This window comes from Taurulus bubalis, assembly GCF_910589615.1.
Source record: "Taurulus bubalis genome assembly, chromosome: 14".
Lineage (NCBI taxonomy): Eukaryota > Metazoa > Chordata > Actinopteri > Perciformes > Cottidae > Taurulus > Taurulus bubalis.
The window spans coordinates 15660037-15673518 of NC_136602.1; the positions used below are offsets into that span (position 1 = coordinate 15660037).

Here is a 13482-nt window from a genome sequence, read left to right on the forward strand (position 1 = left end):
TATTTTATTTAATTATTTGTCAATTTGCCGCTTTTTGGATGATCTGCGTTTCTTTCCCCCCCGAAGCCGCGGTGCGTTCACTTACTATCGGATTGCTTTAAAATCAAGATGGGCTGTATCAAATGATGTTGATGATGGACGCACGATCGATTACAGATGGTAGGTTATATTTTCTCATCGTATTGATTATCCAAGCCATGTAACTTAAAATCTTGGTGTGTGTGTGGGTGGGTGGGGGGGAGGGAGGGGGTGTAAGGTATAATTGGCCAAATGCAGAGGTGCATGGTTAATAGCCCACTGTAGCTTGTGTCTAACATGTACTCTAGTGTATCACAGCTCATTAAGAAATGTATCTATTTGCTGTCAATGGTAAATGAACTGTGAATTGATCCCTTTCATCAATCATGAGTGTGTTGATCATGAATGAATCAAATGTGATCTAGTGCACAATATATAGCTAATCTATGACTTGTATCCTTTTGTAGCACTCCCCCCAAGGTGGCAGCAATGGCGCCAGCAGCAGCAGCTACTGTGATCATCATGTACCTCTTCCACAAAGAGGAATAATGCTGACATTGATGACTGTGGGATCCTTATAAATTGTTAATAATACAATGAACACCTCTGTTACACCATCAGACCTGGTGGATGTGCCAAGACAGCAGAACTTCAATGGCACCCTGGGCACACACACCCCATCCAGTTGGGCTGTGATCCACACTGCTACCTTGACCTTTTGCTCTCTCCTCCTCATCTTCATTTTCTTCCTGGGCTCTTATGGCAACCTTGTGGTGTTCCTGTCCTTTTTTGACCCGGTGTTTCGCAAGTTCCGCACCAACTTTGACTTCATGATCCTCAACTTGTCCTTCTGCGACTTGTTCATTTGTTGCGTGACCGCTCCCATGTTTGCACTGGTGCTCTTCCTGGACGCAGGTGGAGGGGATGGCGTGTCGAAGAGCTTCTGCTTCGCCTTCCACTTGACTAGCTCGGGCTTCATCATCATGTCCCTGGAGACGGTCGCTGTCATCGCTTTGCATCGACTGCGCATGGTTTTGGGGCAGCAGCCCAACCGCACCGCCTCTTTCCCCTGCACGCTGGCCCTCACCGCCCTGCTGTGGACGTCGAGCTTCACCATGGCTGCCCTCCTCACCATGCGAGCATACCCACGTCGAGATGGGCCCTGCTTGCCCCACTTTGGCCTTGGAGGTGGACAGGCCAGGGTAGTGTTGTACGTCTACCTGGCGGACTTTGCCTTTTGTGTGGCTGTGGTGTCGGTGTCCTATCTGATGATTGCTCAGACACTGAGGAAGAATGCACAAGTGAGGAAATGTCCTGTCATCACCGTAGATGCCACATGCCCTCCACCCCCACCGCCTCTCATCGCAGCCGGCTTTGAGAGCATGCAGTGTGCCGTCCAAGACCAGTCTCTGTACCGTAACCAGACTTACCACAAAGTGCAGAAAGTTCAGACACACTCTTATGTCAACAAGACCAGCCAGCCTCTGGTTCCAGGGGCCGCCCAAGGGGCCACCTGCTGTCAGCTGGTATCAACAGTCAACTTGGCCACAGCCAAAGACTCCAAAGCAGTTGTCACCTGTGTGGTCATAGTGTTCTCTGTGCTGCTGTGCTGCTTGCCGATGGGAGTTTCACTGGCACAAGATGTTTTGTCACCAGAGAGCAGCTTTGCACATTACCAGTTTGAACTGTGCGGCTTTGTGCTCATTTTTCTCAAGTCGGGCATCAATCCCTTTGTGTACTCGCGCAACAGTGCAGGCCTCCGCCGCCGCGTACTCTGGTGTATTCAGTGGGCGGCGCTTGGCTTTCTCTGTTGCAAGCAAAAGACTCGGTTGCATGCAATGGGGAAGGGCAGCCTGGAAGTCAATCGCAATAAATCCTCCCACCATGAGACCAACTCGGCCTATGTACTGTCACCCAAGCCACAGAGGAGGCTGGTTGACCAGGCTTGCGGGCCCAGTCACTCCAGGGATTGTGCTGGTAGTCCAAGGGCCACAGGTGGGCGCAAGCCCCGCCCCCCGAGTACCTCTACACCGATCAACACCCGCATTGAGCCCTACTATAGTATATACAACAGCAGTCCCTCTGCAGGACCCAGCTCCCCGACCAGCCTGCAGCCCGTCAGCTCTCAGACGTTTGCCTTTGCCAAGTCGTACGTAGCCATGCACTACCACACTCACCAAGACGCACTGCAAGACTTTGAAAGCACCTCAGTGCACCAGATTCCCATTCCCTCAGTCTAATAGAAGATCAGACTAGGTGTGTACAATCTCTCCATGGCTTTAAATCAAATGTGAATCAAAAGAGGAACACAAACACAGCCCATGTTATGTATTTGGAATCTGTATTAACCTTTTCTCTTTTGCATTGGAAATACAAGTTTTCTTGATTGGAAAAAATTAAAGATCCAGTATTATAAACCTTGCCATGAAAGTAAAAAAAGAGCAATAGATTTGTTATGAAAGTGTCTTATCCAAAAGGCCTTTATTGTTATTGACTTGTTTTTCCTTTACAGATGCATTTTCACGTTAATCTGCCCCCGCCCCATGCATGTGCCATTATAACCCGATACTCTGTAGGTTTTCATCGCAGCCAAAGACTGCAGTTGCAAAATCACTGCTGTTTCCTCTGTGGCTCAAGTTGCTGAGCTCTGATATACGCTGCTGAAGTGTCGGGCTGCTGTGAATCCCTGCACACGTGCACACGTGCACATGTGGCTACGTGGCTGTCGATGGCATGTGGTTGCTATTTGATGAACTTTTGCTTCTTAAGAGAAATGTATTTGTGAACCTCATACACTTTTCAACACAATAAATGTTTGGCAAGAACAGTACGGATCTCAGTTTTCAGTTTGTTTTTTTAATCTCGAGCCTAAACAATCAATTAGTTGATTCACACAAATGTACTATATTTTGATAATTCATAGTTTTGCTTTTGCTGGTTCCGGATTTTCAAATGTGAGAATTTGATGCTTTGCTTTGTCACATACTGTATATCATATGTACTTATTATCTTTGATTTAGCTGTTGATCGGAGAAATTCATTTTGAAGATGTGACATGTGGCTCTTAAGGGGCATTTCCCCCCTATTTCCTGACATGAGAGAAAACAAATGTAGAAAGTAAGGCAGATTATTCAATAATACAAATATTTGTTACTAATAATTGTTACTTGTGGGTTACATTTCTGTAATGCTGGTTGATTGGTAGTATATTAGGCCTGCTGGGGTTGAACACCTGTCATTGTGCTCATGTTATTAATGTGAACATAACATATGGGTTATCTTATAACTATATAGGAATGATAACTCAGAGCAACAAAACTATTTGAGTTGGTGTTTTCTCATAATAAGAAAACATAATTATCTTCTGATATATTCATGTCTTTTTTTTAAAAACAAAAATAATAGAATACAAATTGCTGCAGTGGCTCCTGTTCTACACCTCAGTGTAAAATGTACCTTAAATTGTGAGTTATGTTACACATGCTCAGCCTCAGCACCCCCTGGTGGCCATTACTGTGCATAGCAACTTACTACAATAGATGTCCTCCAATGGAGAATCCTAATACTTTGTTCTTTCCAGGAGGGACTTTTTAAGGGTTCATTTAAATGCCACATTAACAAATGAGGTCACTTAATAAATAAGAAAAACACTAAATTAAAAATACTTTTGTAGAGGCAATGACAACTAACTAGACATCCATACACACGTAATAAGACATTTATTACAACAATGTCCTTATATCTCTGTCAAGTCAAATGCTTGTTTTTCCTTTCCTGTTCGGTAATGCAACACTATAATTGAGATTCCATGTTTTAGTTTTATTCTTTGCTGCAAGGCTTGTATCCCTGTGATACAGCATTGATTGGGATTCCAGTGTGCATCGACATAAAACCACAGACTTTCTGTACATCCATCAAACTTAAAAGGAAATTTTAATCAACCATTCACTTTTGTTGCTATTCCACAGCATCGAATAATTCATAAGTTACACTCACTCATCCTGTAAATGAACAAAATACACATTCTCACTGCTGCAAAAAAACACACTTTGCTTCCCCCCTATCTACAAGTACAAAGTGTCAGTCAAGCAGCTAATTATTCACACACACACACAAACAAACAAATAAAACTATGAATAATGTGATTCCCCTGATGTTAACAAATCCCCTGATTCAAAACTCTTGTTTGCAACTAATCAACAGAAAGTGAAGCATCGATATGGAGTACAGGCAGTGAACCCACTGCCTTGTGGAGTGAGGCGTCTGCACCAATTCACTGTGTCATCACAAAGTCTGAGCCGGCCTGCTGGATGTAGCATTGCCCATTGCGAATATCAGGACATGGTCTGAGGCTGTGCTCCTCTAGGCTAAGTGAAGTCCAGCCTCAAGTTTAACTTTGATTTGGGCTTTCAGCGCAGTGTCATGGGCATCTCTCTTCCTCCACCAAACAGGCTTCTGCTCTACAATAAATGTCCTCTCTTCAAGTGCATCTCTCTCTGTCCATCCTCTCCTTGTCCTTCATGTCCTGTTGCCGTTATATGAACCTTGTTAATTTAGCTGGAGATTGACAGAAGTCCCTGTTCATCAGCAGTGTCAAGAATTCGGCATATGACCGGGGACTCAACCTAGGGGGAGAAAAATAAACAAATGTCAATCATCTGAATCATCTAGACTGACCTATCTGCACACACCCAGTATGGTTTGATTTACTGAAGAGTTTCAATGGCTGATATAAGAACCATAGTTCGGAGCAGAAAAAAAGACTTAAGCTAATTAATATGCAGATACCCTATCAAGAGCTGATAGTCTTGCGTTATATATTCCAGTGATATCTTTTGTGGGGAGAAACATAATGAAAACAGGTTCAATGTGACACCAATACAACTTGCAAGCTCGCTGTAAGATCAGCCGTTTCTGGGACGGAAAAGTTTTATCCCACATTTTCTAACCATATCACAAGAATAGTGCGTTGAATGTTTTTTTTAATGGAGAGAAGCAGAATAACTCAAACGATCTAAATAAAACAAATCTAAAACGCAAATTAAAGTCAGTTGTACATTTATGCCAGCCCCCCGCCCCTTGTGTTGCGTGATAGATTCAAGAGATTTTTGTTGGACTTTCCTTTTATTCAAGTCTCCAAATCGGGGGAAGCGCTCTACCTAAAGTTCAGCATTAACGCGATACAGTTACTTAGTATACGCTTCTTCTGCAGTGGCTGTAGCTGGTTACGAGAGAACTTACCCCAAGGATGTACTGACAAGACTGAGGCTCCAGCATATAGACAGTGACAGCATGGGGAGACTCTGACTCCTTACATCTGACAGAGAGAAGAGAAACAAGATAAGTGACTCAACTGGGAAGCATCAGGGGATTGTCTTATTCATGTGTTGACCCACGGCAGTGACACCAAGCCGGGGCTTCGGTTCCTCGCCCGCCGACGGCTGTTCACTCACTTGAGCTTGACAAGGACCTGTCTGGGCTTCCCTGTCAGATCACACACATCCCCGTGGCCATAAAAGTGGGAAACCAACCTGTCACGAAGCAGAAGAATTAATATGATGTGAAATCAACTACAATCTTCGTTTATTTTGCATCCAGGTTAGTCTTCAAAGTATGAATGGCCTACTTGACTTTCTGCACTCCATCATCTTTGAGCTGGTAGGATCGGGCGACGTTCTTCTTGGCCCACTCGCTGTGCTCCACGGCGTTCCAGTTCCCGACCACCACGGTGTTCTTTCCCTGCTCTTTATCCTGGAGGATCATTTTAAATCACTGTACCAAACAATCTCACAGCCTGGATTCAAATAAAAGTGTTAAAGTAAAGTTGAATCATTACTCCAAAGATCCATTCGCAGGAAATTAATTGCCACCTATTTTGAGAACTGAATAATCAGTTTTCAAGCAGATATGGCAAAAGTTACCTACTGTAGTTCTAGCTCCTCAATTGTGAGAATTTGCTACATTTCTTTGTGCTATGTAATAATCTGCATAGCTTTGGGTTTTGGTCCAACAAAATAAGTAATTTGTAGGCAGCCCCTTTCTTCTTCATTTTATAGACCAAATGATTAATCTGCAAACTGATAATTAATGAAAATATGTTTTAGTTGCAGCCCTACAGTAATACAAAATCCAAGAGCTTAAATTGATACTAGAAGTAGATTTGCTTCCACACAGACACACTAGCCAGTAGAAACCTTTACCTCATGGTACTGATGGACATGCTTGCCGTAACAGAATTCATATTTCCACCACCCTACCCCCTGGAACACACACATTAAAAGGGTTATATGTCACCGAGTTGTATATTAAAACTCTTCAGGGGATACTGATGGAACATGCCTCACCCCATGCAGACAGTATGAGCCACTAAGGAACTCCATGATCAGCTGATCGTCCGTCAAACGAGAGATGTGAGTGGTGCCGACGGTGACCTGAGATTGCCCTCCAACCGTCATGGGTTTGTGAGTGGAGGAGAAGGCCTCCTCTCGCATCGGTGGCTTCTCTTCCTGTAACACGTCACAGACATACATGAGCCAGGCAACGTCGGCACACGGACTCCCCTCCCCCCTCTTGTCATTTGATGTCTCACCTCTCTGGTCCCAGAGGTGGCGCTGAAAGGTGGTTTAAGCTGCTCCTCTTGCTCCTTATCCAGCTGGATGAGCCGCCGAGGCCGCAAAGGAGAATCTGCCAGAGCCTGGCAGAAGATGGCGTTCACCGGGGAGGACTTGAACCTGTAAGGAATCAATGTCGAGTTTAGAAACCGTTTGATAAGGACAATGCATTTCAGTAGAACCCTGACCCACAGGATAAACACGTACTTCTACTACTAAGGTGTATTCATTTGAGCACAATATTTAACAGATTTACCTGTATTTTGGGTGTGCGCAGAGCAGCGGTGTCAACACCACCACCTCATATTCACAGGTAGTGAGCTCAGCGATGGACAAGATTTCATGCTTGGCCTCTGGATGACAGACGTACAGCACAGACGTTGCACGAGCCTCGTTCAGTCTCAGCCCACAAGGGGTCCCGTTTCCCATCTCCAACGAGAAGAAGGGAGTCAGCTGACCTTCTATGTTCTTAGTGGGCACCTGGACACCAGTGGACAGTGAAGGAAACAGTAAGACACAACATGTGAGTATTGAGAGCCAGGCAAAGGCAACCAGGCAAATATGGTTGTTTTGTTAATATACCTACTTCCATTTCAGCTGCTGATTTGACATTCTCTGCCTCTTCAACAGTATCTGAAAAAAAAAAAACAATTCAGCTTTAGCACAATAAGGCAAAGCCTAAATAACATTTTAAATAAAAATATCATTAAATTACATTCACAAATGAACTCACCTGTCTCGGTTGGCTGGCTCTTCTGTGCCATATTCCCCAAGATGTACTCTTGAACACTAATCTTCTGGGGAAATACACATGATTACCTTCAGTACACAATGCACTACGTGCTGCCTACTCATTCATGCCATCTGAAAAATATTTTACCCCCACAAACACTGACCTGGCCCGTCTCCTTCTCTTCATGGTACTGTCGTATATGCTTTCCATGGCATACTTCATATGTCCAGTATGACTCAATCTGAAAATGTTGCCAAACAGAACAAGTTTAGAGTTATTTGCATTCTTGACAAAACCCCCTCAGGAAGCAGACAAATGGCGTCACATGTTTCATCATGCTCTGCTCATGCTCCATCGGAGCACAGTTTCAGTCTCTCCGGCGACAGCAGTAAGGGAATGAAATTAAAATATAAGTTCAATGTGAGAAGTCTCACTCTGTAGGAGCAGCTGCTTCGTTTGAATAGCGGCTCCAGCAGTTCACCCGGACTGGGCCCGGTGTAGTCCTTATCGTCATCCTGAGTCAACAAAAGAAGACCAACAAAGGCGTTCGGAGTTAGGGAGATAAGGCAGCCGAGTCAGTGAACACAGTACTAATAAACAAAATGACATCTGTTCGATGTGGAATCTTGCTGCGTGACCCTTTTTTATGACAGTCACGTCTTTTTTCAGTCTCAGTTTCACCTGTTCACGCTCCTTGCCTCCCTCAAAATGAAAAGCTGAGATAAGATAGTCTAACAGAGTGTTTAAAACACGTCACATCTGATGAGAGTTAATGTTGCCCCAGTGTGTTTTTATTGACATGCTATAACTGTTTCTGTAGACAAATCAAAGATATGAATGGTGGTCAAAGATGAAATATGACACAAACTGCAGCTAATTAAATGGAAGATCTGGTCTTGTCTTTACAATTAAAGATACTGCACATTCAAGTTCACCTCTTAACTTTTTGTAAACACTTACCTCATCTCCAGATGTCAGGGAGGGCAGGAGGCATTTGTACTTCTCCTTCTCTGTTGTAGTCATGATGACAAAGTCATCTTCTCTGTAAAGTCCCCCTGTAGCTGGCTGAAATCCACAGACAGGAATGTTGTGTAGAAAGTAACGTGCAGTGTGAAAGACTGAGGTTAACTAAACATATTGCAGGTTCACTTCACAGCTCACGTTACACGGGTTGACAGCAACGTCTCCACAATAATATTCATAATCATAATAACGGAGGAGACTTACCAACGAGAATTCAGCGCCTGGCCAGGTGATTTTGAAAGGGATTTCGTCGGTAAAAGTGGGATATCCTCCTCTGTTTGCGGAGACTCCGCAGCAGACCTCCAGCCACCCCCCGAGAAGCACCAGCAGCAGCCCAACCATTGTGCCTCCTGTCCGGCTGCTGACCCGCTACAGCCCGCTCACCTCACACCGACGGCGGCCCGTGGGATGAATTAAACCATACTACAAAGTCCGAGGAAGTCTGGGTTTGACAGTCGTCAATACGGCACACAATACCGGAAGTGAACTGTTTACTTGCCACGTCGTGTTCCGCTTGTGCGCTGCGCTGAAATACCAGCAGCGCCCTCTGGCGGCGACGTGTACACATTACATTTGAGTTTTTAACGTTTGAAGGAATATATGCATGAAAGATAACCCGGAAGTAAGAGTATTTCAATACAAAAGTCAAGGCACTATAATGACACTATGCAAGACATTCTTATAGTATATGGTGCAAGCATAATATTAGAAGAAATATAAATACATCAGAATCAGAATCAGCTTTATTGGCCATGTCTGTGTGCACAGACATGGAATTTGGCTCCGGTTTCACATAGCTCTCATCGTACATATATACATATTATGTACAATAAACAAGATAAATATAAAAAAGACAATTAAAGACAACAGAGTAGTCAGAGTATGAGTAAATAAATACACCTGCATTGATGAGAGTATGTTAGCAGTAAAAGCCAATTATTTCTTTGATCGTCAGTGTTGCTGACGTGACTTTTGCTGACGTGTTAGTTTTAGCAACTTGTATGAAACATAAATGTAAAAAGAAATCAAGTACCTATCATAGTATACTATGCCATGATAGTCATACAAAAATAGTCATGATATAGTATGCCATAAGAAATTATGATATTAAATCAAAAAGTGATTTGCCACAAACAGAGATTGCCACAAAACCAGAAAACAAACGAGCAGGCTGCTAACTAGAAGCAATTTATATTGAACAAACCATGAATGTAAAGTTATGATGTGCATGTATGGATGCATGTACGGCAGTGTGGACCAATATACCAAACTAAAACATAAACCACAGCAACTGTGTCATGCCAGTGACACAGAGGATCTCGTCCCCCAGACAGACAGGCTGCCAAATGAAGAAGGTCTTAAGGCCACACGGCTCAGGTGTGGCTCATCCAGCTAATAATACTCCAATCAGCACCTGCAACAGACAACCCAAAACAACAGGGACACCTATGAAGAAGATATTGACGAGGTTCAGGACTATGCAGAGGAGTCTGAGGAAAGCATTATGGAGGAGGTTCAGGAGCAGCCCTCTGTCTCCAACAGCAGAGACAACTACAGCTACACTTCCATCAGTGAGTTAAGAAATAAAAGGAGAAAGTCAGATAATGCAGCTGATAGTTCTGGTGCACGCCGTGATCAGCTGTTAAACTATACAGACAGAGCAGGCGTAGATACCAAATCCATGGCCCGCCACTGGATTCATGTGAACCAACTACTCGCCTCCAAGAACAAAAGGCTACAAAGTGAACTTGCAGCTGCGCTTAAACAGAGGCAGCTTCATCGAAAGCAGCTTCAAGATGACCAAGAAGCTTGCAGCAGACATGGGGAGGCCATTGAGAAGGAGAAGGCTCTGTCCTTGAGAGTGTTGAAAAAGATCGCGATCCAAGAGAATGAGCTCTCTGAGAGGACCCTGGCTATGGAAAAGAGCCTGATCGGTGGAAAATTCTTAAGGTCTTCCCTCAGAAGTGAGCAGAAGTGCTTTGATCAGATGATCTTGGAAAAGCAGGCTTTAGTGGAACGTCTAGAAATCCTCCATAACCAGCTGAGAGACGCATCTGCAGGCTCAGAGAGTCTGATGGACAACATGCAGACTTTAAGGGTGGAGAATGCAGACATCAGGCCCACATTCCACGTCATGGAGACCAAATATGACAGAGTCAGATCTAAACACCGCTCTCTCTCTGAGCACCATGAAGAGATGACGTCAAAGAAAAATTATACCATCTCTGAGAACCAAATTACCATCTGCTGTCGACAAAGTGCCAGGTGTGAGAAGCAGCGTGTCGAGGAAGCTTTGACCCAGCAAGTTGAAACACTGAAGGTGAAGCAGACACTGGTCGGGGCTTACAGAAACCCCGGACGACGTCTCCAAGCTTTAGGGACAGCTGGCAGAGTCAAACGTTCAGCTCAGACACATCAGTGACACTGAGCTCAGGCTCAACCAGCAGAGAAATGCACTGGATGAGGGCACAAAGGCTCTGCACCACATGCAACGGGAATACACAGATCTAGGGAGGAGACACAGACATTTAATTCTGACTATTGTGAGCTGCTTAAAATTTATAGCGCACTCCAAATGAAATATGAGAGGCTCTGCTACGCGCACGGAAAGCCCTGACCGTATGTCAGCCTACCTCAGTTCAGTCTAACTGTAATCTTTCTCCATCACATGTAATTTTTTGAAGTTTTTTTCCTTCTCATCTGTGACAAGGGACTGTAAGGACATAATGTGTTTTGTGATTGTAAATATTTGATTTGTTTTACTGGATATGTAAAAACTGCCAAAGAAGAAAAATAATAAACTTCACTTTGTACAGCCAATTATGTTTCCTTTGCCTTTTTGTGATTAAAAAGTTGGGTTCAAAGGCATATGGACACAATGTTCAAATATTTTTTTATATCAAACCTACTCTCAGGTGGGGCACATATTATCAATCAGTACTATTAGCTTTTGGAATATGAGTACAGTAAAAATTCAATAGATGGCTTTCGCCATCACTGAAAATAATATATTACAAATAACGCACAGATCAGCTTGCTGGTTTGAAATAAAGGCAGCTGTTTTTTTAATGTATTTTATCATTTTATTTTGAAGGCTAAATGACCCAACATCTGTTCGTAGTTGCGTAGTTATGTAACTTTACGCAACAGGGTGGGGAGGCACGAGACGGTCTTTCTAGACAATGGATGGTGGCAGTGATGGAGGCCATTTTTTAACAAAATAATTATTAAAGTAAAAGTTTAAGACGGTAATATTAATCAATAAACTTCTGGTATTGCTACTACTACTACTCCAAACATTGTAGTGTTTAACACATAAGCCATCTTGTGTTCAGGATTCATACAGTTGCAAGAAGCTGTTTTCTTTTGGCTTTATTTCTAAAGCATATTTCATGAATGTAATAGACCGCACCATGTATCACAACACAAATCCCAATGTAATACTGTTAACATTACCATTGCTGAGATATGATACTAATAATAAAAAATTCTGCACGTTACTTTGTACTAACATAACGACGTAACCATTTACACAAAAGTACAGGCATTTCGCCATATATTTATTGACATAGTATGTGATATGATATGCTATAGTATTTCATAAAAATATAAATAAATGACAACTATGTGATGTCATACAATTGGCCTTAACAATATGAAAACAGACATAGTATGTTGTGTCATTAAAATATAATACAATTACATAGAGGAGAGTTAGCACCTCCAAATTTGAGGCCATGGTGCTCTGCCGGAAACCGGTGGATTGCTCCCTCCAGGTGGGGACAAACTGCCTACCCCAAGCGAAGGAGTTCAAGTATATCGGGGTCTTGTTCACGAGTGAGGGTAAGGTGGAGCGGGAGATCGACAGGTGGATCGGTGCGGCTGCAGCAGTAAAACAGGCGCTGTACCGGTCCGTCTTGGTGAAGAGGGAGCTGAGCCGGAAGGCAAAGCTCTCCATTTACTGGTCGGTCTATGTTCCAACCCTCACCTTTGGCCACGAACTCTAGGCCGTGACCGAAAGAACGAGATCTCGGATACAAGCGGCCGAAATGAGCTTCCTCCGCAGGGTGGCCGGGCTCAGCCTTAGAGATAGGGTAAGGAGCTCGGACATCAGGGGGGAGCTTGGAGTCGAGCCGCTGCTCCTTCGTGTCGAAAGGAGTCAGCTGAGGTTGTTCGGGCATCTAGTCAGGATGCCTCCTGGACGCCTCCCATTAGAGGTTTTCCAGGCACGTCCAACTGGTAGGAGACCCCGGGGAAGACCGAGGACACGCTGGAGGGATTGTATCTCCCGGCTGGCCTTGGAACGCCTTGGGATCCCCCAGAATGAGCTGGAAAGTGTTGCAGGTGAGAGGGAAGCCTGGGTCGGCCTGCTGAACCTGCTGCCACCGCGACCCGACCCCGGATAAGCGGTTGAAAATGGATGGATGGATGGACAATTACATAGTATAGTTAGTATATCATAAAAATGCCATAACAATGTAATTGTATAGTATGCCATAAAAATGTCAAACAGCATAGCATAACATAAAGTATAACATGCCATACATGATCATAGAAAATGTCATTGTATTTCACCAATGAACCCCCTTAATGTTACACAGTGTTACTTTAATGCAGAAAAGAGGGATTCTGTATAAATACTGTTGAAAATGTCCAGCTGATTAGGCCTGATGCCTTATGTATGTTACATATTTACAAATCGATGGCTGAACAGAGATGTCTGAAATTATCCCTGGTTACTATTTCATTTCCTGGGTTTGTATTAACACCAAAGTCCTGCCACCCAGGGGTTGAGGCTTATTATTCTCATTAATTTCTGTCACAGAACACATACTTCTTTGTCTACTTCCAATAAAAATCTCAAAGGAGCAGCTTGTCTGGAGTGCCTTCTAACCGACGCCCCCTGGCGGCCACAACCTTTATTTACCAGTCAAATGATATTCCTTCCACCTCAGGTTATCAAGGGAGCTAGTCTGACCTCCTGACATCTAGCTCGACGCCCTTACACACACTTTACCTGTGTCTAGTTATTGGATACTGAGAACAAATACAAAGTCGGTTCATTCAAATGTCTGTCATCTGTCTTTTAATCTAACT

The 13482-nt window shown here is 43.7% G+C and overlaps 2 protein-coding genes across 2 annotated transcripts; one reads left to right on the forward strand and one right to left on the reverse strand.

Annotated features, from left to right (window-relative positions):
- Positions 1–614: 614 nt before the first annotated feature.
- gpr75 (G protein-coupled receptor 75) lies at positions 615–2258 on the forward strand (the record flags this gene model as incomplete). The annotated part of the gene is made up of 1 exon (XM_079230034.1): positions 615–2258. One exon carries the CDS (start codon positions 615–617, stop codon positions 2256–2258), a length of 1644 nt encoding a protein of 547 aa, XP_079086160.1.
- A 1674-nt stretch (positions 2259–3932) lies between these two features.
- On the reverse strand, positions 3933–8727 carry erlec1 (endoplasmic reticulum lectin 1; the record flags this gene model as incomplete). The annotated part of the gene is made up of 14 exons (XM_079230176.1): positions 3933–4643; positions 5260–5335; positions 5472–5549; positions 5645–5769; positions 6219–6278; positions 6363–6524; positions 6608–6749; positions 6886–7109; positions 7216–7262; positions 7363–7426; positions 7526–7603; positions 7797–7877; positions 8323–8427; positions 8590–8727. 14 exons carry the CDS (start codon positions 8725–8727, stop codon positions 4572–4574), a joined length of 1452 nt encoding a protein of 483 aa, XP_079086302.1. The 3' UTR covers positions 3933–4571.
- Between the last annotated feature and the right edge of the window lie 4755 nt (positions 8728–13482).